This window comes from Chaetodon auriga, chromosome 10, assembly GCF_051107435.1.
Source record: "Chaetodon auriga isolate fChaAug3 chromosome 10, fChaAug3.hap1, whole genome shotgun sequence".
NCBI lineage: Eukaryota > Metazoa > Chordata > Actinopteri > Chaetodontiformes > Chaetodontidae > Chaetodon > Chaetodon auriga.
In genome coordinates, this window is record NC_135083.1 from 20,964,319 (window position 1) to 20,991,874 (window position 27,556).

A 27,556-nucleotide genomic window follows, 5' to 3' on the forward strand; every position below is an offset into this window, starting at 1 on the left:
CATTTAACATCTCATGATATATAAAGTGCATATTTATCAGTCATGACAATTATTTTAACCATAACCAACCACGTGGCCCCTGTCATGTGATTAACTGAGTGATTAACTCAGCATTGCCGCTCACCCTATAACTGCTCTGAGGATATGTGGACATGTAAATGAAGTTGTGCACATTGAAGTCCGCGGTCACTTAAGTTGATTTAATGCTTCACTTCACCGCCCTGTGTTTCACTGTTCAATTCTGACCATGTGCAGGGACCAGCACCGCAAACTGAATCAAAACAACACACGCGCGCAATTACAGACCCACGTATGGACCTGCCCTGTGTCTGTGTTAATTTCCAGGTTCCACACCATTGACACAGCACCGCCATGCTTTAGCACACATCAGCCATCTCCTCTCTCTTTCTCTCTCTCTCTCTCTCTCTCTCTCTCTCTCTCGCTGTCACAGGAAAGTATTGGCGCGGAATGGGGAACACGGTGGCAGCTATTAATTATGTCGGGTGCTAACTGCCAAGTCAGATTGCGTTTGCATGTCTGTGTACGCGCTTGTGCACCCTTGTAATTTACCTGCCGTGAGTGTAGATGTGTCTCGTGCACTCAGACACTCAAATCAACCAGCTATTGGTAAAGCCAGTCGCCATCTGTTTGCTAAATGATGAGGAGGCTCCCCATACACACACACACACACACACACACACACACACATACACACACACACAAAGCTCAAACCAGCTACTGCACAGCAGTGCAGAGAAAGACAGAGGGCATGTCAGAAAAGTTGGAGGGAGAGAACAAAACAAGAGGGTGTGTGTTGGAGAGAAATTGGAGGTATTTGTGTTTATGCACGTCATAGAAAAGGAGAAGCGTACTAACAGATCTGTAGTGACGATGGAACTGTGCATAGACACATAATCATACAGAGGCACAGATACCTGTGCATGAATGCTTCTTTGTATATTTGCTAAAATGCCACTCATGTAGCTTGATGTGAACGCTGGTACCAGTTAATCATGCAACAATGGGCAAATATTCTCACGGGTGTTGAATTCTCCCTGAACACCACCAATTATTGGTGTTAGTGATCTGTAAGGCTTCCCTCAGGCTCCACTGAACAAATGCTGTCAGACAGAAAAGGCTTGCCTTTATATTTCCGTATTTTATGCAGAAATACACATTTTGCATGCAGAAAACTGCTGGGTGAAAAGTAGTCTCCAATCTAACAGCGTAGTTGAACTTCTGTGTCACAACTCCCGAGATTTAGTAAGAATAAAATACAAGATTCACAAAAATCAAAATGTATACTTGCCGACGGTGTATAAGTAAGCAGACATAATGCTGAGCTCAAAGTGCTGCAGGTGCATTTCTTTTGACAGCTGAATACTCTGCAGCAGCTGAAATTACAGCTGCAACTAAGGTGTCTTTTTATTATCACTCAGCGTGTAGAATGTCAAAAAACCAACTGTCCGAAACGCCAAACTATTCAGCGTACCGTAGGAGACTAAGAAAAACAGATAATATTCATGTTTTAAAAGTTGGAACCTGTGAATTTTTGGCCTGAAAACTAACTTCAGCAATTAATTCCTCATCCAAATTGTTGCTGATTCATTTTCAGTCAGTCAACAAATGGATTCATCAATTGTTTCAGCTATGCAAAGAACATTAAATTCAGTCCCGCTGGCTTATCTTTATTGGTTTTTCACTTCATGTAACGCTGTGTTGTTAATCATGACTGGTGTTGCTTTTAGCCGTGAGGCGCATTACGTATCTCAGAGTTGAAGCTCGTGCAGGGTATGTCACTGCTGATAGTGCCAGCCACAGCCAGCCTTGTTGCAGTGCAGTTAATCTTTTTTTTTTGTTGTTTGTTTCACATGTCCAGTCATGTGTGATATATTGGAAATAGTAACCCTTCTTTTTTAAGACAGGTGACACATGTTCACATCACAGCTGAGAGCCCTTCAGCGTCTGCCCAGCTGAAGTGTTGCAGGCTGTACTTTCCTAACAGGGAGAAATAAACTCTCACGTACTTATCACATCACTGACACGCTGATTGAGAGTTAACCTTGTACAGTGCAGATTTAGCAGCATGGCTGCAGAGCACCTCTCAGACCTTTTAGATTTATCTCCTTGATTGTATTAGGTCCACTTACATTAGATAAATGTGTTCATACAAATACATGGGCTAATGCTTTATGAGGCTCATGGAGGCTTTCTTACGCCGCCACCAGCAGCCCCAGCGTCTCAGCAAACATCTGCTCGACTGAAACGTCCTTGAACCACATTGGATCCCTACCAGCTGCAGGGCTGCTGTCCAATCGCTCAGCTGGGCCCCCGAGGTCCCGGAGGAGGGACCAACTAAAACAAAAAGCATCAATCAATATAAAGGTACACATGCCTCACCGGGCTTTTAAAGACCAGACGGTGATCTTATTGCATTACTATTGGCAGAAGTGAACCAGACAGCCACCACACTCACCTCACACACATACACACGCACACGCACATCCAATGCTGTGTCTTTAATGATATCATTAGGCAAAGTCTCTCCCACTGTCCATTGTTTCGACACCTCAGAGAGAGCTTCATTAAAGAGCAGTGCACCGTCTCTGCTCTCTCCATCTGCCCTTACAGTGCACGACTGGAGGTGTGAACATGACGAAGCCTTTTCCAATGTGTTTCTGTTTTTCTGATCTGTGTATGTTTGGGTGTGCATATTTAGAGCTTAGTAAAGAGGCCTGCATTGGACTATGAAGCAAGGGTCTAAATAGACAAGACAGGAGTTTGGTGTCATGGAGACCGGGTGACATGCACAGATTGGAGATTCCTCCTCACCTTTTTTTCCCCTGTGTCCTTCCTCATCGTTTTCCTTCTTTTCCACTCCCACACACATGCACACATCCCCACCCCGACTTGCTTGGGCTGATTTCTAATTGCCACATATGCCACGATACCCGAAACACCCCTCCACCTCTAGAGAAACGAATGCGTCTTGTAGAATCAGCCTCAATATATAGCAGCGTCCAACCGACTTTTTACTGAATGGATGTTTATGTGCGTGCAGGTAGGGGCGGGATGCTGAAACACATGTCTTATTAGGCAGGAAATATGCAGCATATTGGGAGTGGAATGTGGCGTAATTTGATAAGTGCATCCGCAGGCGTGCCAAGTCACATTCAAAGACATGGGGGAACGCGGGGAAGGAACAATGTGAATGTGCACATGGCTCGGCAGTAACAGTTGCCCCGAGCAACCAAATTGCACTGGCGTCAGCCATCTTGTTTGGCCTAGTTGGCACTGTTGACAACCAATTTTTGATGTTACGGAAAAATGTACCCTTTGTGTAGAATCTTCTTGGTGAATGAGACCAGGTTGTTAATGAACAGCAGAGCGAACCTATAAGCTCTGAAGGGGTGAGCGCTTCCACAGGTGCACCATGAGGACACTGAGCTCCACCAGGTTCTGCAGTGAACAGGATGAGCATCTAATACAAGTTACTGTCAAGGTATTGACGGCTTAGGGTTGTGATGCTTCGCAAAGGCAGCAAAAAACAAATATACAAATAAAATGTAAAAAAAAAAAAAAAAAAAAAAAACAGTAATAGAATTAAACAATAATCTTTCCCCTCTTCAAATAGAGTGTACCACTCAACATAGTGCTGAACAAGGTTTTTTAGCTCTGCAGTTACAGGTTTACTTTGGCTCGCCGTATACTGTAAACATTGGAGATCAGGCTTCGAGAAAAACCTATAAATCCCTGTTATGGAAATCTGAATAACTTAAATCTCTTTCAAACTGATCTGCTGCGTCTCCACATTAGAGAGCTCTTAGCTCTTATCTGACAGGAGTGAGAAATGACAGAGCAGATCCTGCTCCTAAATATAATACCCTGCAAATGTGTAATCTAAATATAGTGAGCTCGCATTATTTCATCACTGATCATTTCATTTAAAAACTGCCACTTACTTCTAGGGGCAAGTTAGGTATGTGTGATCATACAGATTGTTATGATGTTAACAATTTCTAATCACTTTCTTATGGCTGAAATACAGGCCATAATCACACATAATCATTCCATTATAAACAAATAAAATATGGTGACCATTCTGTCAGACTTTGGAACCAAAAGCGTGGTTGAAAGCCATAACGGTTTTATATACTTCCTGCTGGGCTCTGGTGCATCTCTGAGATGCGTGCATGCGCGTCTGTGTATGTGTGTGTGTGCGTGCACGTGTTGCCTCACACTCCATTTTATTGGCATACATAAACAGGCATATACTGGATCACACAGTATGTTGATGCTGCCTGGCTCTGATTGTGAGTGTTAATGCATATGCAGGAATCTGCATACTGTACGTGTAAAGCTTGTAAGTGTGTGTGTGCGTGCGTGTAGGTGCAGCCACTTGTGTGTTCGCGCGCACAGCTGTTATATAGAGGAGCCACAGCGGTGTGGGTCACGATGGGCTAAGCGTTCCAAAGAGAGGAAATGAAGACAAATGAACAGAGAGGAGCTAAACACTCTTCCAGTCAGCTCCATATTACTTATCCTCCACCCTCCTCCTCCTGTTTTTTCCTTTCCCTCCCTCCCTGCCTCCCTCTGCCTGAGAAAATATTACAAAGCCACACAGAAAGACTGCCGACACGGTAATGAAAAGCGCAAAAGCGTGGCACTTTTTGTGCTACTTTCGCGTCACCGGCAATTAATTCCACAGTGGCGGCTGGTGGGGGCCCGTGGTGCTATAATACTAACCCTAAAACCTGCAGTGCGTGGATGCTCCCAATAAATTTGAATCTTCGTCAGGCACTTTTTCCCTCTCTATCATTTACCCATCCACACCGAGCGTGTGTGTGTGTATATATATATATATATATTGTGAGCTTGTGGCCTTCGAGGCACCTCCGAGAAAAAGTTCAGTTTGATGGATAGGCGGCGGAGACCGCACTTTGATTTTCTGAAAATAACACAATCATATGGTGCATTCACCTTTCAGGACCATTAAGAGAGAGAGGCTCTGATAAAAGTGCGTAGAAGTGTGTGAGAGGGTGTGTTTGTGAGTGTGTGTGTGCAGGTGGGACAGCGATGGTGACAGGGTTTAAAATGAGCCAGGCTGTTCTGAAATACAGGCGCCTTCTAATAGGCTCCATTTGCCTCTTTACTCTCTCTTTGGACTGTTGCACAAGTACCAAGTAAACCATGAAGGAGGCAGAGAGAGAGAGAGGAGGTCACTTTTTACAATGACATCCACCCCCCCACCACCACCTTTTTTATTTTCTCTTCGGCTGGGGGGGGCGCCAGTGAAAGAGGGAGGAAGGAGAAAGAGAAAATGAAGTGATATGTGGCCGTATTGATCGACAGGTCAGAGGTATTGATCAGAGGGTTGAGAGAGATGGGAAGGGGAGGAGATGGAAAGGGAGGAGGAGCGGGGGAATGATGCAGTGCTTTGTCTGGGCGGGAGAGCAACTAGAGGGGGGAGGTACCCCCATCAACAGCTAGGAAGCCCATGGGGCTCAGTATGGAAGTGTGCAAAACTGGGGCACCCAGCCCAGCCGGTCCAGGCTTCTTACTGGAGGAGCCACTTTCATCAATTCCTCATGATGGGGAGAAGCTCTGCACTCAGTATTTCCTGCAGGAGCTTTTCAGCCGCCCACATCAATATCAATCTATAGGGTTTAGGGGGAGATAATGCCCTTTACCTCCTGGATCCCAAATTCCCTTTTAAATAGAGACCTAAAGAAGGATCCCTCGTGTATTTTCACTTTCCCCATATGGTGACACTAATACCGACTGGCAGCACGCTAGTTGGCTCCTTTTCCTACTTTAAACACAATTCAGCACGCTTTCGTTTGCAAAATTGGTCATTTCTTCTTCAACTATCCCGAATTCCCTTCGGTGACAATGGCAGTGAGTCTATGGGCAGTTTGGCACCTCGTTGTGATTAGGCATAGTGATGAGGAGCATATGGAGGAGGCTGTCTCCCTTTTATCCAGTGCAGACCAGCTCAGCACTTGTGCGCTGCCGCTTCCTGGCTCGCCTTCCAAGCTCTCCCCAGGTTGTCTCTGAGTCTCATCCTGCTGCCATCTGCCACTGACTTGGGATCCCTCCAGAAATCCAGGAAAAAACGGAGCACCCTCTCCTCTCCACAGAGGGAGCCAGCGTGGAGGTCCAGTCTCCTCTCCTGTTCTTTACTTTAAAGAAACTACCGGTGGCTTGAGCCCACTCTGGCAGGAGCGACCAGTGAGATTGAATTCTGATCATATGGGAGGAACTGGCAGAATGATTTGACGGCTTAAAGAGGTGACTTGAAATGGTACCATTTTCAAACCATCAAATACCAAACCCTTCAAGTGGCACAAGCAATTTGAGATCATATTTTGCAGGAAAAATAACACTGCAATGTCTAGTATGAGAGAAAAATCCTGCCATTGTGTTGTGTGCATTTGCTGCATTTTATGGAACTGTGAGCACAAAATGACTTGATGCTTAAAACGGTTGATTTTTGTTCATTTAAAATTAAAAACATAATTTCCTACTTATTACCAGTGCACGTGTTGGGGAAATTCAGTGAAATGAAGTAATCAGGCCTGCAGGTAGTATTTACCTTCTGAAAGCTGACATGAATATCATTTTCAAATACCATCATTCCCCCGAACACGAGAATGCAGACAAGTTGTGTCTCACATCAAGTGTGGTCATAAGCCCAAAGCTTATAGAGAGCAGAGCAAATTGTGTTGCTTTGCTAGCACATTACTCACCTTTGAACCCACCACATTTGCATGAAATAGGTTGAGAAAGCCTTTGGGTTGTGGAGGGACATATATACTGCAGAATATTTAACAGCCTGTCTTTACTCCCTGAGTCTGAGTTTCAGCAAACAACCCAATAAGTTACTGTCGCAAAACAGGAGACATGGTGCAACAAATGCAATCAATGTTATTGTCAAGAAAGCCAGTTACAAACAGTCATTAACTGGAAGAAAACTTGGTCTGTGACATGAAAGTAAAAACTTCTTCACTTTTACTCTCTGCCTCACTGCATAAAGGACAAACTACTTCACTGGTACTCGACTTAAATCTTGTGCTCCAGAATTGTCCAAAAATAAATAGACCTTTGTGTCAAGTATTGATTTGTAGTTCAAGTGTAGTTCCCTAAAGCTATTTTAAAATTATGACGTTTTGATTGACACATGGAGAGCAAACTAAGGCACTGTGCTTAAGTCAGGTTTACTCAATCGGCCTTGCTTACAGCCACTTACAATGTCTGGATTGTTGGGAATGAAGAGCTGTAGATGCAGTTATGATGGTAAGGATGGCCCAGATAGAGCTGGCTGTCTGCATGAGGAAGAAGGTGGATAGTTCTGCTTTAATCTACAACTCAGTCAGACCTGTTACGAAGTGTCTGCTGTGAGGAAGTAGGTCTGAGGCAGCCTCACATAACAACACAACATGAAGCCACAAATCAGGACTCTTCTGCAGCGTGACGCTTCATTTCGGCTTTAAATTGTATGTAAAACCCCAAATCTACAATTCTGCTATTGTAGCAGGCCATCCTGAGTGAAAACAACTTCCAGGCAATCTGATCATTCAAATCGTTAAAAACTTGCTAAACCTTGCCTAATTTTGTCAGATGACCTCTGGGACAGGCTGCTGTCTCTCTTTTAGTCTTCAGGTTTTGGATATGAGGTGACACAGACTGGCTCTGTGCAAAGTCGGCATTTTTGCACAGCTTTCTCTGTTTTCTCGAGGAAACTGGAGTGGTGTGCTGTGGAAATGAAGCAGAGAAAATGTGTCTGAAACCCCATGCTGTGGTAACAGTAACAGAGAGGCGAGTATTACCCTCTGCTACTCCTCCTCCTCACACACAGCACACTCGTTTTTAATGCATGAAGTTCGAGAAAATGCAGCGCTGATGAAACATTTGATGATGTTGATGAGAGATAGAGTGAAAGAATGTGCGTGTACAAGCAGAGATGACGTTAGCCTGCGATGTCTCCGTGTGTTTGGGTGCACAATTATATGTATGCGTCAGCATGTGCTTGTCTTTGCATTCATTTTCTGCATGTCTGTGTGGATGTCCTTTGTGAGGAAGTGAATCGTCCCTCACACTCCCACACAGTGCCTACTTGCAATTAGCAAGCATAAAAAATGCGTGCGTGTGTGTGTGTGTGTGTGTGTTTAATATGAAAACCAAGTCTTTGTATAAAGAGTCCATCACAGGTCTCCGGGAGGTGACGGTAAGCTCTGACAACGAACTCTGAGACGTGAACAAAAGAGGGCTCCTCTCCTCATAATACTGGCTTAACTGAATAATTGAATTGAGGAGCGCACTGGCAGCCATGCTGGTTTTCTTCATGTATATTGCACACCAGCAGTAATGTGTTCTCGAGGAGCATCTCTGGCTGTCTGCTGCTGAGTTTGCGGAGGAGATGTGAGGTGACAGAATAGGGCTCTGTCACCAGTGCCTCCATTATTGATAAGATTGGGTGGAGGGAAGCTCGGAGAGAGAACTGGAAGGACAGGAACACTGTGAAGCTCCAAAGTTTGTTCATGTCAACACACAGCTTGGTTCCGTTTCCCCTGCGAGTCATCAAGAAAAGCAAAGCGCTACTACCGATGGGGTGCGGGGTTGCATTTCCTGTAAAGTACTTGAGTACTTGGGCTGAGCAAAGCAAGTAGGGGTGTGGTTGGTGGTTCTGTGCCCTGTGTGTGTTAACTAATGGAAGAAGGCAGGACTATTTCAGTTCATGATGAGGCGCCGTTCCCTGTGAACGCCTTGATGAATAAATGATCAACCGTTTGCTCCTTTTTGCACCACCTAACCATGGAATTTGGTTGTCATAGTTTCAGCTTAATTAGTTTGACTGTTTCTAGTGACTTTTCGTCTGCCCGTTGGGTAACTAATTGCCTTTTTCATTGAATTTATTGTGAATATTCACTGCTATTCTCAGAGGGTGAGTCATGACTTACTACTGCTACATCAAGACATATCTAATGCACACATTGTTAGAAATTTTATAAAGTGCATTCATGCTCCCAAGATGATAAAAGCTTTCTAATTTTGGACAATTTTTCTGGTGTCAACCTGTTATGGTGTCGTCTGTGAGATATCTCACAGTGTAATCAGCAGATGGCAAACTCAATGTGTTACAGCAAAGCACTAACACGTCATCGGTCCTGATTTAGGTCTTTTAGCGAGTATGACTCGACCGATGAGCACTTCAGTTCCGTGTGTCGATCACCTTCTGAATTTCATTCTCACGCCGTCTTTGTGTCTGCTTTCCTCCCTTTTTGCTTTCCCAGCTCTTGTCCCTGCCTGATCAAGACGAATAACCAAGTGTTTTCCCTCATATACCCTTCATGTATTTTTCTCCCATAACAAGCGTGATTAGGCAGATGTTCTAAGCTGTCAGGAGCTGTCATATTTCAGGCCTGATTTATGAAGACTCAGCACCTGCTGTATTCTGAGACCTAAAAGATAGCGTGAGTGAAAGTGAAAAGGGTGGAGGAGACTGATCATTTTGGACGATGTGGCGACTGGCAGTTTGTGTATGGAGATGGTGATGAATGTCAAGATACTCCAGTACCCACATTGTATTCGCCTGTTCTGCATGATAAGCAGCTATGTGCTGTTTATTGCTCTGCAGAGTTTGAAGTGAAGCATCCATAACTAATCATAAACCTATTGAGGCCTTTATTGATTTCGGTGCCGGAGAATGACGTCTTCCTGGCTAAATTAACAAGGGTCAACAGATTACCAATAAATCACAGAGTGCGTATCTCATCATAAACACCCTCCAGATTAAGGTTGGATGGCAGGCCGATCATGCTTCCACAACATACACTGCTCTCGGGCTGGTTTGAAACATATTTTGAAACCTCTCTCAACAAGGTCTCAGTCTAATTGCTTTGGCAATCATTGTGCTCTCATATGGCCAAACAAAGTGAACAAAAGGGAAAACTGCTGCAGGGTTTGGAATTACTTCTCACACCCACCTCAGTGCAAATAATGCATTTGCTCTGTGCTTTGAATGCCAAAAAAATTAAATAAGAGCTAAAATGTAAAGTTGGTGCTGATGTCTACAAAGTTGATGGAAGAAGGCAAGTGGTGAGGAATGGATACTGGTTTGCTTTGAGGAAAGATACTTGATAATTACAACATTTATCCTGATTAATTAAACCAAAAGTCAATCAGCTTCATGCTAAAATAAGAGCCACACTACCCAAAGGTGACATGGTAAAGAACTGATGTTCATGAATTACAGAATATTTAGCATTTAGCCTAAAAATAAGTAATAAGGGATCTAAGGTCAACACCAACAAGTTCTCCAAATTAAACCCAAGATCTCCATAGGGAAATTCATTCTCTGCAATTAACCTGTGCTAAGTATTCAGATGCAATGGGCAGCCACTGTGCACCGCCAAGGGACCAACTCCAGTTCCAAGCCAGTGCTTTGGGCAAGGGCAAACACAGACATGTTTTTAATGGTTTTTAATGGGGGAAACCAGAGCAGTCCCAGGAAACTCGCAAAAACTCCACACAGAAAGGCCAGAGCCCAGGGCCTTCTGGCTGTGAGGTGACAGTGCTAACCATGAAGGACACACAGAAGTGTTTTCTGACCCGATGCCCCGATTGGCAGGACGACATAATGATGTGATAGTTGAGCTTTGGTTTGGTGTAAGCACAAAAATGACTTTGTTAGGTTTAGGGAAAGATTGTGGTTTGGGTCCACTGGTTATAGTAATAAAACATGTGATTAAGGAATGGTTGCGGTCAATCTTAAAAAAAAAAAAAAAAAGACATTGGCCAGGAGCAGCAGACCTCCACGTTAAAGTCTGATGTTTTGTTGAGCCATCCAGCTGCCCCGACATCCTCACTATGCAGTCTTGTTGTTTTGGGGCACTCGATACTGTTGTCCTCCTCGGGAGGACGGACTCTAAATGTAACAGCTTTAACTCTTTCACCTCAACTGTTTGTGGGTGTAAAACTGCTGGCATGCTCGCAGCAAAGCTCCAAAACACGAACCTGCCCAATACACGTTTGTGTGTGTGCTCACTGTAGCTTTTGTATGTTTTGTCTTTTATTTACACGTAATGCCAGTGGGACTTCATTAAAATTAAAAAAAGTAACCATAGCCAAGGGAGACTAGAAATAGCAATGGCAAAATCTCAGAGCAGTAACAACAGTAGTAGCTGAGGTGACTGAGCAACAGAGTCTGCAGGGAGAATATGAGGATCTGAAGGCTGATGGATTAGTTTCAAGAAGCAGATCTCCTCTAACAAGCTGAGCTACCATATATTTAAAGTATGGCTTATTGATTTTGATACAGAGATGTAAATAAGGACAATGAACACAACTAATTATGCTGTTTTTGAAACCAGTTGGAGACAGACACACAGTGGGTGCACATTTGGAGCTTTCTTTTTTCTTTTGTTCATAAGAACCTAGAGGAAATTGTTTCTGCACCAATTATACCACAGCCTCCAGAGTATTTGCAGCTGGTGAGGATTTCTTTGACTTGCTGGATTGAACGTGGCACATGTGTGGAAACTGGGAGGGATTTGAGTTGGAGGTATTTTCCTTCTGCACTCTCATATTTCGCTTTAACCTCCCCTCACCTCTTTTTCATTCTCTGATAAAAGCTCTCCTTGCATTTTTTTCCCTCTCCTCCCTCCCACCACCCATCTCCTCATCTTGACTCTCTCTGTTTCCAACTTTATCTCTCATTCTCTGGAAAGCCATAGAGTCTGGGCTGTGAGCGGCGAAGAGAAGCTGCCGTTTGTTAAATAAGTTCATCCTGCGTGTTAGCCAGGTCAGAGCCCAGGCGCTCAGCTGTACGAGTGTGTGTGTTACATTCAGCAAGCAAGAGGAGAGAGAAATTGATTGCCCCCTTTATGTGAGGGAATGAGAAAATACTGTACCAGCGTACACACACCCACAAAGACATACTCACACACTCAAAACCCTCCATCTTCAAGCAGGGAGCCGCAGCTAAAGGCACAGAGAAAATAAACTAATAGCACTCTGCAGTTTGTTTTCGTCAATTTGTTCATTCTGCTGTTGCCCTGATAAGAACAGCGAGGTAGAAAAAGCAGGACAAGAGAAAAGTTGTTTTCTTCTGAAAATCCTTTGAAAGAGTCTCCATTCTTTCCCTCCTTCACCCTTTTTCTTTTCATTTAAGCGGTTTAAAGAAGCGATCTTCTCATATTGAGCTGGTGAGGTGGGGTGTTGCTTTGTGAGCAGATGTTTTCTTTATTTCACGCTGGGCGTTGTATGATTGCAGCGCGATCAATAATTGACTGCATTGGTCCCCTGAGGACCACTAACCGGAGATCAATAGAAGCCGTGTAGGTTTCCTTTTTCCCTTCAGATATTTTACCAGGTATAACTGCTGCCCACTGTGGCGTTTCTTTCTTCATTTATTTTTTTGTAATGTCTCAGTCCATCACTTCTGGACTCTGCTGTAAATAATCATATCGTCAGGCGAGGAAGGGAACTTCTCTGCAACTGCTAATCAATGCTGCACCGATCTATCGCTGCTCTCCACACCTACACAACACACCTATAGCCTCAGCGCTGCACACAGCCACAGCGAGAGAATTAGATTTATGAAATTAGATTCTCACCCCAAAGCATTTAGCAGCGATGATGAGAACTGCACAATCACAGCAAATGAAAACCAAACTAAAACTAAAGTACTGCGAGGAGTTTGATACACGGGGAGTGGGTTCATACAGATGCTGCGTGTGTGTGTGTGTGTGTGAGTGTGTGTATATATATATTTAAACAAACCACCTGTGTGCATGACGGAAAGTTTCCATTCCCAGCCTGATGAGGCAAGCCGCTCTGTGCCGATTGCATCACTGGCTGTTTCCATAGCAACCTGTCCCCTCACCACGAAGGTCCTCCGGTACAGCTACACTGACAGAGAGGCTAAAGCCCTCTTATAGAGAGAAAAAGGGAGAGACAGAGAGAGGAGAGGTGTGTTAAAAGCCGGGCGGCCGAGGAGCACATCTGTATTACTTAGCGTCAGCTGAAAAGAAAGGCTCCCTTTATTGGGAAGTAAGTGGAAGATGTCCCCCAGGAGTGCTAGAGCGTAATGAATTTAGACTCATTCAACATTAATGCGATGTCGCTTCGATGGCACTGAGCTGTATCTCCCTCCATCAACTTCCGTTTCCTGATTTCCTGACAGTCTGTAGGTCATTAGTCAATGCAGAAGCCACCGTTTGCTGATTTAATCTGATCGCTTGACCTGAGCAGGTTATTCGACACGTTTGCTGTTCGTGCGTCACCGCCCCGACTGTCCCGGAAAATTCAGCCACTATTCTTGTCGCCCATGTAAAGTTCACACTGTTAATTATTCATGCACACGTTTCCTTCCCTTCCTTCCTTCCCTTCCCACTTCTCATCTCCTTTCCTCTCCAGCTAAAGCAAACCCTAAATAATTCAAAAACGTGACAGGTACTACCCGCCCCCACCCCCACCCCACCCCCACCCTGCAGAGAATAATGTTCCTTCCCCAAAGAAGCCATTTTGAGTTTGTCAAGGCGATTCTGTCAAGCCTTATTGGGTCTGAACGCGTTCATGCTTGCCTCGACAGTCCGTTTCTCTCCTTTTCACTTTGTTTGAGGTAAATGCAACAAGGCAGGAAAACAGTGAAACTGATAGAGCATTTCGCCAAAAACACAGACTGTGGGGACATTTTCTTCACAGAGTAGAAACCATCTCAAAGCAATAGGAATTACTGGTTTTGCTGCATATTTATTGAACCCATGCCTGTCTGAATCTGCCTGAATCCAAGCAGGCCACTAGCACAAATTGTCGCACAGATGATATATGATGAACTGTGTATCTTCCATCCACCGTGCATGGAATCAAAGACTAACCTAAAACTGGGATTGAATTTGAAAGCATAAGGCCCCACCATGCCCTGCTGTTGTTGTGGAATGGTTAAAAAAAAATAACGTATTCTTCTGCACAGTGACGTACTTTGATCCACCAAAGAAACAAACTGAAATGTGCATCATCGTTGTCCTGAACTCAATCCTGAAGCGTCAGAACTGGCAATAGAATCAGTGGAAAATTGTCAACAGAGAACTATGCCAGACTTTTTTTCAACTCATAAGTACACCATGACATTTTTGTCACCGTGGCTTTAATCACGACAGCGCGATCCCTTTCCTTTCATAACCCGCTGACGCAGTGAGAGCGTGCTTAAGGCCTCAGCGCTGTGTCATATTTAATGGATGAGCCGTCCAAACATGGGATGAAATGTTACCTGGACAAGACGTTTGCCTTGACAAGCACAAACTGGACATGCTGTCTTTTCTCTCCAATGGGATTTTCTTCCTCAGCCTCCAATAGAAAAAAAACCCCAGCATGGAAATGAAGCTTTTAACGCTGCAGGGCAGGAGATTACCTTACACACTTACATGGACCGGCAGGCATGCACACACACATACACACCCTCATTGCTCTCAAAAAGACATTTGCACAAAGAATTGCAAAGCTTACATTCATGCGGGAAATGACTTAATTTTAATTGTGCTTGCCCAATTCTGTATACAAAAGCAGTTGCGTGCACTTAAGAACTGTTTTATAAACAGTTCTTAAGTGTGTTTGACAAGTAGGACTGCATTTCTACAATTGTACAATATCAAGAAAACCAAACAGTAAGATGTAGTGTTAACTTTCATTATGTTGCACAGCAGCTGTCAATAGTGAGCACAATACCAGAGCAGTGCAGTCAACCACTCTATATTAAGAAAGGCATTAACTTCTTAGAATGTTACCTGTCGTCGTCTCACCTCAGATAGATGCTACTTTCTTGCTTGGAGACTCCAGCAGAGTTGATTCCGTTGTTCACATGATAAACATTTAAAATTTGCACTACTCTCAATAATCAATGGAGAAAAAGCATAAAAAGGTCATGCCTATTAGTCCCAGTTGTCTTCATTATAAGCACATCCGTTATCTGTTAACAGCTGCATGGAGTTCTGGTATTGTTTATTTAATTATAACAGATGAGGGTAAAGCTTTCGTGTTGAGGTTATATGTAGCCATGCTGAGATGTTTTTTATTGCTTACCATTATGGATAAAGTCATCTGACGGTAATTTGACTACCTCGGTGTAAAGTGACTTGAACTCTCTTAACATAATATACAATATTCAGACAGCTGTCATAGCAACAACTGTGAAAAAAGACAAACAAACTTGAAGTCATTGTCTCAGTGCTGGCCCTTTAAATTGGAACCATATAAGGTCAAATCGGTACTTTGGGAGTCAATGTCCAATAAATGGTAATCCCCCTGTAAAATCCCTGATTTTTACTGGTTTATTGGAGTTGTTAGGAATGTAGAACACTTACTCGCTAGCCATCAACCAATGGGGGTAAAGCAAGTCCTGAGGGACAGTGCTGGATCTTGGGGCTATGGCAACAGTTACAGGACATGCGACGCACTGGGACCAAGAAAAATGTTTGGCTGGAGTGTTTATTGGAAAAAGGAACGGCTGTAAAACTAAGAAGCACATTATCTGAGAGTTACGTACATTCAAAGTGGAACCATTGGGGCTGACATGCACTCAGTTACCATTTCATGAAGTGCTGCACATTGAATAGCCTCCATGATTTTTCTCTTATTAATCTCTGTTTGCCAGGTGCCAGCCAGAGAAACGCACTGATGTGAATGGGAACGTTTCTAGTGCCTTTCATTCAAATTAATCAGCCACCATGTTTGGACATCTCGGTCATTGTTTAATGCATCAAAGTGATTAACAGGCAAAAGGTCCTGAGTCAGAGGTTTTTAGGATCTTTCACTGACCGCAGCGACTATGCTGCCAAACTGCTCCCATTCTAAAATCAACAGGCCATCTCTCTTAACACTGAATCCCACCAAATTAAAGAACAACTAATTTTACTCAAACCACGTCAACAAGACAAAAGGCCAGAATGTCCTGCTGTGACTCTGTGAAGCTTCCAGACATGATGTAAGAATGGATGAATATGTGTGTAAATGCTTGTCTCTGTTTATTTTATGTAGTCGTAGGACACACAAAGCCACACCTGTGGGAAAAGCTGCACACCGGCTTCCTGAAGATTGCATTTTATCACCATTGTTGTCTTTGTAAAGTAATACCGATCTGTCTCCAGGACATGTCCGCAGGATCCTCCCTGTTTTTATTATTGTTTCTGCGCTCCCAGAGACCACCTGTCCGTCAAACCCGAGTCAGGGCCAGCGCTGTTTTTGAATTTATTGTTGACAGTTTTTGTCCGTGGTGTACTATTGTTTTCAGCCATGGTAGAAAACGCTGTACCTATTAACTATCAAGGTTTTCTTTCTGTTTTAAACAAACCGAAAGTGTCAGATGTACCTTTTCTCAAGTGCCAGCAGGATTACTCGCGGGAAAGAACTCCCAGTACATAAGTATGCGGTTTGTACACTCAGTCCAGAGCTCACACTTGGTACCGTCACTTTGACAGAACCCTCAGCTCTGGTGTCAGTCTTTTGTCAGTCAGCTAAGCTCGAGGCTAGAGTGAGATTTTCTTATAGGAAAACATTTCGGAGGAGATCCGGTTACAAACCACTGCTGGCATTCATGATTTTTTCCTCTCCAGGTGGCGTGTTCACTGTCAATGTTTACAGTCTGTATTTTTTGGCATTTTAATGACAACATTAATAGTATTTGCTTTATACTGGAACATGCTGGTGTTGCTATATTGTTAAGAATCACAGATGCTACGTTTAAAACATAGAGAGATCACCCGCAGCCTCGGTCTCTTGGGGTTTTTTTTCACCGTCATACTATCAGACATCCTCCCGCTCTCTTGTATACATCTGACACAGTTCGATTGAATTTCACCTCTTGTCACTCTGCTCGCTTGGCTTCGCTTCTGAGCCACTCGCTGACACTCACATGCACAAACACACAGAAACACACACACAGCGCGTGGTGAGAAGTGATGGCAGAGCAGTGGGCCAGTCATGACAAGGCCTGCTAGCACCTGGCTCTGTGTGTGTGTGTGTGTGTGTGTGTGTGTGTGTGTGTGTGTGTGTGTGACACCTAATGCCTACACCTCTCAGACACACACACACGCTGTCAGGAATACAGATGCACTCGTGGAGAGCTTTGCCCATACACACACTTCTTTTTCCCCTGGTACAAAAGAGAGTGAGCTCAGGTAGCTGTCAGGCGCTCTCCCACAGGGAACAGTGGGCAAGTCAAAAACAGCCTCCTCGCCTGTCGCTCCACACACACACATACACACACACACATACACACACACTGTGCTTCGGAGTGAGGAGAGAGACAGAATGAGATGCCTTGGGCAGATGCTGGACCAGTTGTCTATGCTGCATTCAAAGAGTTTGTGTGTGTCTGCATATGTGTGTGTGTGTGTGTGTGTGTGTGTGTGTGTGTGCATGTCTATCAGACTGTCTGTCTATCAAGTACCGCGAAAGCCATCTGCCAGCGAGTCCGAGTGGTCGTGCTGCCTTGTGTTTAGTCCTGGCCTGGGAGCCAGTGATAAGAAAAAGCTGTGTGTGCGTACACGTGTGTGAGTGTGTGACATGTATATCCTCAGCAGTGACACTGGTTGTTCACCCCTCTAACCAAGAGGACTTTTTTAGAGTTGACTTTTACGTGCTTTCGTCCATTGACTTACTATCAGGTTGGCTACCTGTGAGAGCTTGGCATCTCTTTTAATGCCCCCCAGTGCTGAGGCAAGGACGTTACGCCAGCTGGCTGCCAAACAGGCCTCAAAGTGGGTGCAGAGCCACAGCAGCTGTAGCTGTCACAACACGGGTCAATTACTTTCTAAGTTGATGTTGTGTATACCAACACGAGCACACGCACACGGGTAGTGACTGTCTGCTTTGCACTTTCAGCAGCCTCTGACAAAGTTTACAGTTTGCTGGTTCGCACTTGATCAAAGCTGAGGAATCAGTGGGAAGTTTAGGATCAAAGTCTCAAGGCTTGTTGTTGCTTGACTTGTGTAGCCTTGAAGTGTTTGGCTAACCTTGGTTTGTCTTCATGTTGCTGTCCTTCCGTGTTTTCCTGGATGGCGGATCATTGATGTTTCAAAGCCTCTTCAGAGGATGAAAACGAACTGTCCACAAGCCTGCTGCCTGTAGATTGATTTTAATGTTGCTGCTGACTTTTTCATTGACTTTTGCAACATTGAAGCTTTTCCAAATTCCACAATAGGCTCAGCAGGCCCAGCAACAAACTGTGCTTGCTCTGCATGGGTGGACAGATTCTCCCTGAATGAATTGAGAGCATCTGTTTGCTTTACGCCAGGATCACATTTAATCCCTGATGCATTTGTGTTGCTGAACTATGTAGAGTTCCACACAAAGACCCCAATGGCTGACGCATATTTAGATGAGTCTGCTCAGACGTGCCTGCCTGGTGTTAAACCATAAACTTTCTTTGCATTCACTCATGAAAACTTCTGTGAGAGGAAGTGATGCATTATCAGCTTGTGTACGATAAATGCAACAACAGTGTTTATTAGAACTTTGCATTGTGGTCAAGACAACTTTGAGCTTTTCTATCTGACCTTGATATTGTGACAGAAAGCAGTATTCTAATCAGATGTTCAATCAATCCTAATCCTCCTCCTTTGTTTCTTCCTGTCTTGCAGGCTGCAGGGGGATGCTGTGTGGCTTCGGCGCCGTCTGTGAGCGTGACCCAACTGACCCGGCCAAGGCCGAGTGTGTTTGCAAGAGAGTGGACTGCCCGTCCTTGGTGGCGCCTGTTTGCGGTTCAGATTCGTCCACATACTCTAATGAGTGCGAGCTGGAGAAAGCCCAGTGCAACACACAGCGACGCATCAAGGTGCTGCGCAAGGGACCCTGCTGTAAGTACCACCACCTGCCTACCAACCAACCGAGCGGCCCCTCTTACAGATACTGGCAGGAGATATCCATTTCAACAACTCACCCAATCTCATTTTGAGTCTGAAAAAGGAAAATAATTTTAGTGCAAAGTAGCTAATAGGGTTTTTCCGTAGTTGTGCTGGGCCATGCTGTGAACAGCTGCAAGCAGTTGAGCGGTGCTGGCACTGTTTGAGTGTTTTTCCCAGAACAGGATGGTGAAGTTGTTTCCCTTCATGACATGTTGGAGGTGTGCTAGTCACAAACCACAGTGAGAGCCTGTCGCCTGCAGCCCTGTTTGTGTTTGTATTATTCCTCCCTGCAATGTTTCAAACTGATCTGCTGACAAAGTAGTGCAAAACACCTCCATATCTGATTGATTAGACCTGTGTTTGCTAAAGAATAGCACTGCTAATGAAGCTCTTCTAATTCTGTGACAAAAGCATTTCCTATACTTCTTCAAAATAAAAGCGTCTGCTGGTTCGACAGTCGGAAGCTTTGAATGTGAAATTTTGGTTTTCATCGGCAGTAATGTAACACAGCCCCAGTATGCAGAAAATGATCAGTAAACGGTTAAATAAGGCCGATGTCTGAAAGTACAAACACAGGTGTCAATTAAACTCAATCAATCAAGCAGGACCACAGCAGTGCACTAGTATTTTATGTATGAACATGAGATATGATTAGTTGTTGAGAATGAAAGAAAATGAAGTCAATTTAAAGTTTGACTTTTAGATACTTTGTCTGGACATAGTTAAAAAGAATAAAGTTGTGCATTTGAAGACAATATAGTTGGTGCTGCCTCCAATGTATTTTTGAGATCACCATGCTACAAAAAGACAGATTGATATCATTCTTCAAAGACTTCTAGCATTTCCAGAATTTTTTATGTTTGCGCGTGTTTTTTGAAGCGTTACCATTAGTATATACAGGGTCTGAACATTTTCAGAGATCATATTGGTGCCTTTGATCCAGAAAAGATCAATCCCAGAAGTCCACTGAATCTACAGTGTTTCAGAAAGCAATCTGAACAGAGACTGGCACCATTAAACCTCAGTGAGAGTTGAATTCAGAAGCCGTGAAGTATAGGTGAATAAACTGCTTACAGCGTGGTGAATGCGGAGGGTGTCGATGAAATAACAGACACGGGACTTGGGATGTTTTGATCTTTGGGACAAAATCAGCCAAACACAAAGCCGTAAGTCTCTGAGTGACGCTAAATTGCTTGTTATTGTCAAGTAAATGGATTTCTATTACACTCTGTCCTAATACAACAAGCTTTGCCTTCCTATCTTTATCCCCCAATACTAAAACACATCCCCATTATGTCCAATCCATTGTCTTTCCTATATGGCCACATTCCCAGTGCTTAAGCACCACCTGCACCCTCACAAAGAAAAAGTGTGCCACGCAGTGCTCCCATTGGTAGCCATCCAGTGTGTATTTTATCCCTTAGCTCCTGGTGGATGCCTAGACTCCTGCTGCACCTCTCATTGCTTCTCTTTAGCAAAGCCCATAAAGATCTAGAGCTCTGAGGGGAGCAGCAGATTCCTGCCAAAGCTGCAACGTTGCAGCAGCCTCAATAATAACTATAGTGTTTTGTCAGTGTCGTGCCTGCCTGCCAGTGTGAGCCCACTGCTAATTCCAGGGGTCTGATTACAGTGCCGGCTTGGACCTGGCACTAATAACAAGCTTGGTGACTGCTCACCACCGGCAGTGAGGAAATAAAGAGATGTAAAGGGCAGAGAGAAGACAGGAGGAACAGAGAGTACAGTGCAGGAGAAGCATCTGGAGAGGGAGGGAGCTATGAAACATTTAAAGAATGAGGGGGATGCGAGAGCAAGTGAGAGAGTGATTGTGTGAGTGAATGGGTGAACAGACTACAGGAGTAGATTAAATCTAGGGAGAGTGCGTTAATGATGGTTTATGGAGGGTTAAGACCATCAAAGGCACCATAATTACCACTGCCAACAGCAGCAGGCTGTGACAAGAAAAAAATTAAATAAAAAAATAATAATAATGGTAATGCTAATGATAGTATTGCTGATAACAACTGCATGCTCACCAGCAGAACTTTTGCTCTTATCACGGCACATCTGCAACACTGTTGTCTGCATTTTCAATTGGGGCCAATATAATTGATGCTCATGGTAAGGCAAGTTTTATGCCAGCTTTTTCATGTACCCATTGATCCAGCTCCTTCTCACACAACACAGAGCTCTTTGGATTGTAACTTGCAGCCAGTTGTGCTCTGCATGCTTTATTGTGTATAGTATATTTAAAAATACATTTCATCTGCAAACAGCACATGCTGTCCATGGCTGTGCGCTACCTTATGTGCCTGCACTGTAAGAAGTTTAAAGGTGTCTTTCCTTTGATTACCTTTTGGCATAAATGGCACCAGCAGTGGAAAAGGTGCAAAGTGTAATTCACACTTTGAGAGAGCACACTTGGCTAGTTTTAGAACTGTATTCGCAAAGGTTACAGACATTCTTTTGACTGGTGGATCTGCCCTGGTATGGAAATCTAGCTATTATGTCTGGACTTTTTAAGCAACAAATGAATATTTCTGCAGATCAGAATTATTTTTTTTTATTTATTTTTTTTTCCAATTGTGTGTTGCAAATGCAAGCAGTCACAGTCAATAGACAGTAATTGGAAGGTCAGCTGACCAAAGGAAGTAGTTTATAGTGAGATGAATGGTTCAGCCAAGTTGTATACTCAAGACATTTATGTGTTTGTGTGATTTAAAGAACATTTGCATTTGTGCCTCATCTGTTCATACAGGTTCTGTAGGTAGAGGTACCACAGTGCAGGATGGTATACATGCATGTCAGCCAGATGTGTGCATGCGAAAGAGAGGGAAGGCCTTAGGAGGTCAGGGGAGGCCGAATGACAGGTCCTCCAATAAATTCAGCCAGTACAGAGGGTCTGGACAGGTCACTCTGCCTTAGATTATGGAGTTGTCAGGGCTGATAGGGGAAGAGAGAGGCAAAGATGGGAAGGAGGAAGAGTGGGAGACAGCGCGAGAGGAGAGAGGACTGAGCGAATGAGAGAGCTTTTAACTTTAAGAATAGTGTGGGCGGCTGGATTGGTGCTTTTGTGCGAAGCCTCGTTTGACTCATTCGATTTGAATGGCGGGTTTTCATTGGGGTAAGTGAATTGGCTACCGTTCTGAGAAGCCGTCATGTCCAATTCAAATCAACTCGGGAGTCTTATCTGGCACTCAGGAGTGCAGCCACAAAAGAAGTTTTTTTTCTCACAGTTTATCCCCTTTTTAAAGGGACTGCAGTTATATGGAGCATGCTGTTAGCATTTAACACAAGTCTGAGGCTCGGGGTATGTTTTTGTGAACAGAAGGGGACTATTAACCAGCAGCTGTCTAATATGACCAGTAGCTTATGGTGTGTAATGTTTAGCCAAACTTCAGTGCATTATTGCACTGTAACTGAAATCAAAGTCTGTTTGTTGACTTTAAGACATTTTTCTGCTTGTGCTACTGGTACATATACGCTCTATCTTTTCATTTACCATTATCCTGTAATCATCACTTGTGGCCACAGTGGGCACTTACTTGCATAGTATGTAATGTGGCATTAAGTTCTGTGGTCATTCAGCAGCTCGTGTTAATGGCAATTCCAGATTCATACACAGTGGCTCTTATTTTCATACTTTTGGCCCTTGTTCCAATTGGTAATACCACTGTATTCACCACTTAAATTGTTGAGGTTTGAGATTATCAGACAGGCTATAAACAGGTCCCCAGTCAGCCTGATTTGTTTGGAAGACAAAATGAAGATAAACAGCATAATGAGGCCACAAACTGTCAGTTGTAAACTTCGATCACAGTTTTAAGACCAACTTCCTGGTGCAAATTTGTATCACACAATTTTCCTGTGCAATGAGGGATTTTTATCACCATATTGGTTGCTCCCACTTCAAGTTGGAACTCCAAATGAGTGGCTTGTTCGCTGTGTTCCCAGTCCTCCCCTGCTGACACATGCCAATATATATACCCCCTCTTCTGACGGCACAGTTCGGCTTAGCTCAGTTTGATGTAACAATGGAAAAACCTCATTTGACCACATTCATTTAGCACCTGACTCATAACGCTGAACTGGCTATTACAATTAAGTGCCAAGGTAACAGTGTAAGTCCCTGCGTTAGGGCAGGAAGAAACGACCCACAGGTTGTTGAGGCGTGGGCGCTTAGTTGCCCCCAGCGCTCCCCTCTAATGTTCACATAACCCGGCCCTTAATGGTTCAGACCAGCTCCACGCCGGCTTCTTCATTATCTTTCCTTTGTTCTAGATGGATGATTTAGGATGGGCGGGGTCACATTTCTGGCGGTCAAACGGGCAGGCGGTGAGCAGATAATGGCCTCTGATATTGTGGAAATTAAAAGGAGAAGCCGCGTTTAAATTGGCCCAGCAGGAGTGCCTGATAACAACACAAGGCAAGAAAAAAAAAAAAAAGGCCAGTTAAGAAAAGAGAGAACTCAGAGGCATAGAGAGAGAGAGAGAGAGAGAGAGAGAGAGAGAGAGAGAGAGAGAGAGAGAGAGACAGTCAGCAGAAGCATTTTCTGGTTCAGAGAGACAAGAGATATTTGAGCAACTGTGTGTATGTGTGTGTGTGTGTGCACATATTCGTGTGTCTATGAGCATGCACATGCTACAATCAGCTGGGGACCATGCACCATGTTGGCTCTCCTAATATTGAACTTGGAGCAGAGTGGTAAATACACTGCCTTTCCCAGAGAGAGCCACAGAAGTGCTGCAGAACTCATCTTGTGTGGCCACTCTAGTGGAACATGGAGTTTTCATTCTTTTTTTTTTCTTTTTTTTTTTTTTTACTTTTTTCTTTTTCTTCTTCAAGGACTTCAACAAGTAATGCAAAGAAGTGGTGTGAGTGTGTGTGAGTGAGGTGACTGGGGTTCGAGAGAGTGATCAATGGAGATTGATTTTGTGTGTGTGTGTGTGTGTGTGTGTGTTCTTGAGAGTTGGCCATAAGCACGGCCCGCTGCCTCCTACTCTATCAGTCCACTCCACTCTCTCTCTCTGTGCTTTAGAGAGGGCTTTATCTCTGCAGCACCGACACACTCTTGTGTCCTCACAGTAAAAGGAGAAAGGCATCAGTACCCCACACCTGCTGCTCTGTCTGCTCTAACGTACTGCAGGCAGTCAGACCAACGCGAGGAGGATGTGAACCTCTCCATCTTAAACGGAAAGTATAATCTGCGTTGGACATGTCACAGCTTTTCAGCGATTTGATGCAGTTGCATTCATTGTCTGTATTTATTACTTGAAAGGAGCGAACCTGTCTCACATACAAATCATTTGCATTTGCAAATACGTTTCGTAGCAACCATAATCCCAGAAAGATTACATTTTCTATCAACTTAATGAGAAAATATTTACAAAGAAAATATCTGCAAAATGTTGACTGTACCTTCCCTCCAATATCCACTCTTGGCAACGGAGGCATGACTAATATTTTTATGCCTGTTGTGAAAGCACTTGGTTAATGTTCGGAAAGACTGTGGTGTTGAAAAGCCAGCCCTGCCTTGATGCACAAGATTTTCAGCGTTTCCCCAAAACCATGACCTTTGCCAGACGTTTGCCCAGGTTTAGCAGTCTAAACCTCACAACACGTGATAGACCAGATGCAGACTCTGGTGTTAAAGTGAGTGTCATCACAGCAAGAGTTACATTCGCTCCTAAACGTATTCACTGAAGCGCATTAGTCTTTATGTGTGAGTCCTGATCTTGACTTGTTTTCTAGGTGCAAAGCGTTGTTTTTTGTTTGCAGAACATACCATACTGCTGCACTGAATTTGTTGTTTGTGTATGACTGATTTAGATGGCAGCAAATTAAAGTTCGCTCTCATGCAAGACATGATGTGTGTGAAAATAATCAATGATGAATCCCCGACCCCTTATGAGGGCAGTTTATGTTGGCTTTTCCTTTAATTTTTCACCGATCTGTATGAGGTGTCACACATGTGTGCTCCCTCTCTGCTCTCAGTTACCATTGCTGTTCTTGGGGTTATGTAAGTCAGCAGAAAAATCAATTTGAGAATAATTTGGTAGCCCATTGAAATGTTACACTTTATCCTGTTGTTTATCAAAGCTTTTTCCTTTCTCAACTATTGTTGAGAAGGCTTTTCCCCGGAGGAGGTAAAACCGTCTCTGGCCTCAGCTTGTTACCCCAGCTGTACTTTTTGTCTTTTGTCTGGTGCTGGTCTGGCTGGTTGTTAAGGTGTCTGGGCTGGGCCGGGTAAAGCCCTGATTTATCCCCTCGTAGGACCCAAAGCTGGCTGGGAGGAAGGTTTCAGGAAATCTCCTGCAAGCAAAAGCCTCTTTGTGGAGCAGAGCTGGAGAGTCGGGGGATGAAAGCCGGCCTGCTTTATTCCTCCCGTACAGACCCCTTTTCCTTCCACTTCCTCTTCTTCCTTTTCCTCTTCTTCTCTTGTTGCTCATGCTCTGACGATCTCTTTTGTTACCCTGGTGGCATGCCCGGTTGCCCCCGGTGACAATGGACCGGCTGTAATAGCTGTAGATGGTGGAGATGACTTTTGGCTTTGCCAGAGCAGATAACAGTGTTCTGCTCAGCCTAACTGACCATTATTCATCTCTGCCTCTGCACATCCTTTTCTCCTTTTTCCAGTTTTTTTCTCCATTCTTTCCTTCTTCCATCCCTCTCCAATCCTCCTTCAGTTTTCTCTTTCTCTTTATCTCCCTCCCTGGTTTTGTCCCTCAAGTTTCTCTCATCCCCTTTCCTCCCTTGCTTCCTCTCTCCTTCTTCTTCTTCTTCTCCTGCTCTCCTTTTTCATCCCTCATTTCCAGCCTCCTTTTCCCCACTTCCCCTCTCTTTCTTTCCAGTATATTCTTCTTCATGTCTTTCTCATTTCACCTCTCCCTCATTTGCTTGCTGTTACACCAGCCAAAAATAACTCGCTCTCACCGCTCTTCCCTCTTTCTCTCCGTCCTTCGCTTCCTCTCGTTCTTTCGCGGTCCCTCAGTTTTCTTCCATTTGCCTCCATAAGATTTTAAGACAAAATCTCTTTCCATGTTTTTCTGCTGCTCTCATCAGTAGTAACGTGCATGCACGCACACATAAACAGAGAGTAATCAAATTTCTCTGAGGCGATTGCTGAACACATTTTGCACACATACGCTCACACACACACACACGCAGGGCGGGAGGTCATCGTAAATAACTCGGTTTTCGTGATTTCATTTCCCTGGGGCATTGACTCTTGCTTGGTATTCATAACCATAACATGCAGAACCTGACAGACTGACTGTGTGTGTGTGTCCAAGTGTGTGTGCACACTTTATACTCCTATGTATGTACACGCACACACACACATACACACACACGAAGGCATACTTAGTGAAATATACACACACTTTGGGCATTTTGCAAACTGATAGATTGAAAAATATACATTCTTGTTATCCTCCTTCACCACACACACACACACACGCACACATGCACACACGCACGCACACATGCACACACACACACAGAAATGATAATGGGCTTTGCTGGAATCCTCTATCCATCTTTACTCTGTTCCACTCGTCTGTGACCACTGATACTTGTAAGACAAATCCTGTCTTCTTCATCTCTCTCTCTCACCAGCGCTCACCTCTCTGAAACCTGCAGGCAAAACACCGATTATCTGCACACATGCGAGCACATCCACACACGCACACACGCACACACGCACACACTCACACACTCACACACCTGCTTAATACCAGACAAGGGGTTGTGTTCTGAGACTTTTTTAATGTATTTATGCATTTGGTTTCTCCTGAATAATACATTGTTATTTGTTATTTTCCCTGCGTATACTTTGGGAGAGATGGAAAGGAGTGAAAATAAAAGCAGAGCGCTGTTGAAAATATGAGGATAACTACCAGCTCAGCAGACAATAGTGGATATTTTATTTTATTTCTGTGGAACAAGAATGGCGACAACTGTCAGGAGCCAGATTTCTAAAGAATATCTGTTTGTCTCTGTATTGGCTTGGTTTCTATTGTATGTCTGTATATATGTGTGTGTGTGTGTGTGTGTGTGTGTGTGTGTGGGTGTGGGTGTGTGTGTGTGTATGTGTCTCACAATGCAGACACATGTCCTCATATAAACTCAAATGCTTTTTCTCTAAATTCTGTTCCAGTGACTTTATTGGCATGAAGAGATGGAAAGAGACAGGCTTGTCTATACACCAAACAAAACTTTATTTGCAACAGTTCATTCGTTTACTAGCTGTTGCCTGAAAATGCCGGCTGGTCCGTGACAGGGCCGCGGCTGATCCGTGTCTGTTCCCTGCTGGGTCACCGCTCTGCCCCTGATTGGTATGTGTTTTCCCCCTCGATGACGTTGTGAAGATAACGCCCCTAAGGACCATGTGTGGAAACCAGTTGCAACGCTTTCCACCAGAAGAGACGCGATTATGGAATCCATGTTGAGATTGTTAATGATTTGGTCTTACAGTTGTTGTTTAACAATGTTTAACAAAAATATTTGAAAATCTTACATATATATTTATATCTATATTTTTCACCACACATTTATATTCAACTCCTTCAGGCGCACACACAGGATCCCTCCTGCCTCACTGCTCACTTAAGGACTGTCCATCGACTGCATTCACTCCCCAGAGTAATGCTGTGTTC

At 44.0% G+C, this 27,556-nt stretch overlaps 1 protein-coding gene across 9 annotated transcripts in view; it reads left to right on the forward strand.

Annotated features, from left to right (window-relative positions):
• agrn (agrin) overlaps nucleotides 1–27,556 on the forward strand; it is a 240,729-nt gene that overhangs the window by 120,111 nt on the left and 93,062 nt on the right. For all 9 annotated transcript variants that reach the window (XM_076740489.1, XM_076740490.1, XM_076740491.1 and 6 more), the window contains one exon: nucleotides 18,639–18,854. In XM_076740489.1, the coding sequence (XP_076596604.1) occupies nucleotides 18,639–18,854 (216 nt within the window). The remainder of the gene's footprint in view (nucleotides 1–18,638; nucleotides 18,855–27,556) is intronic.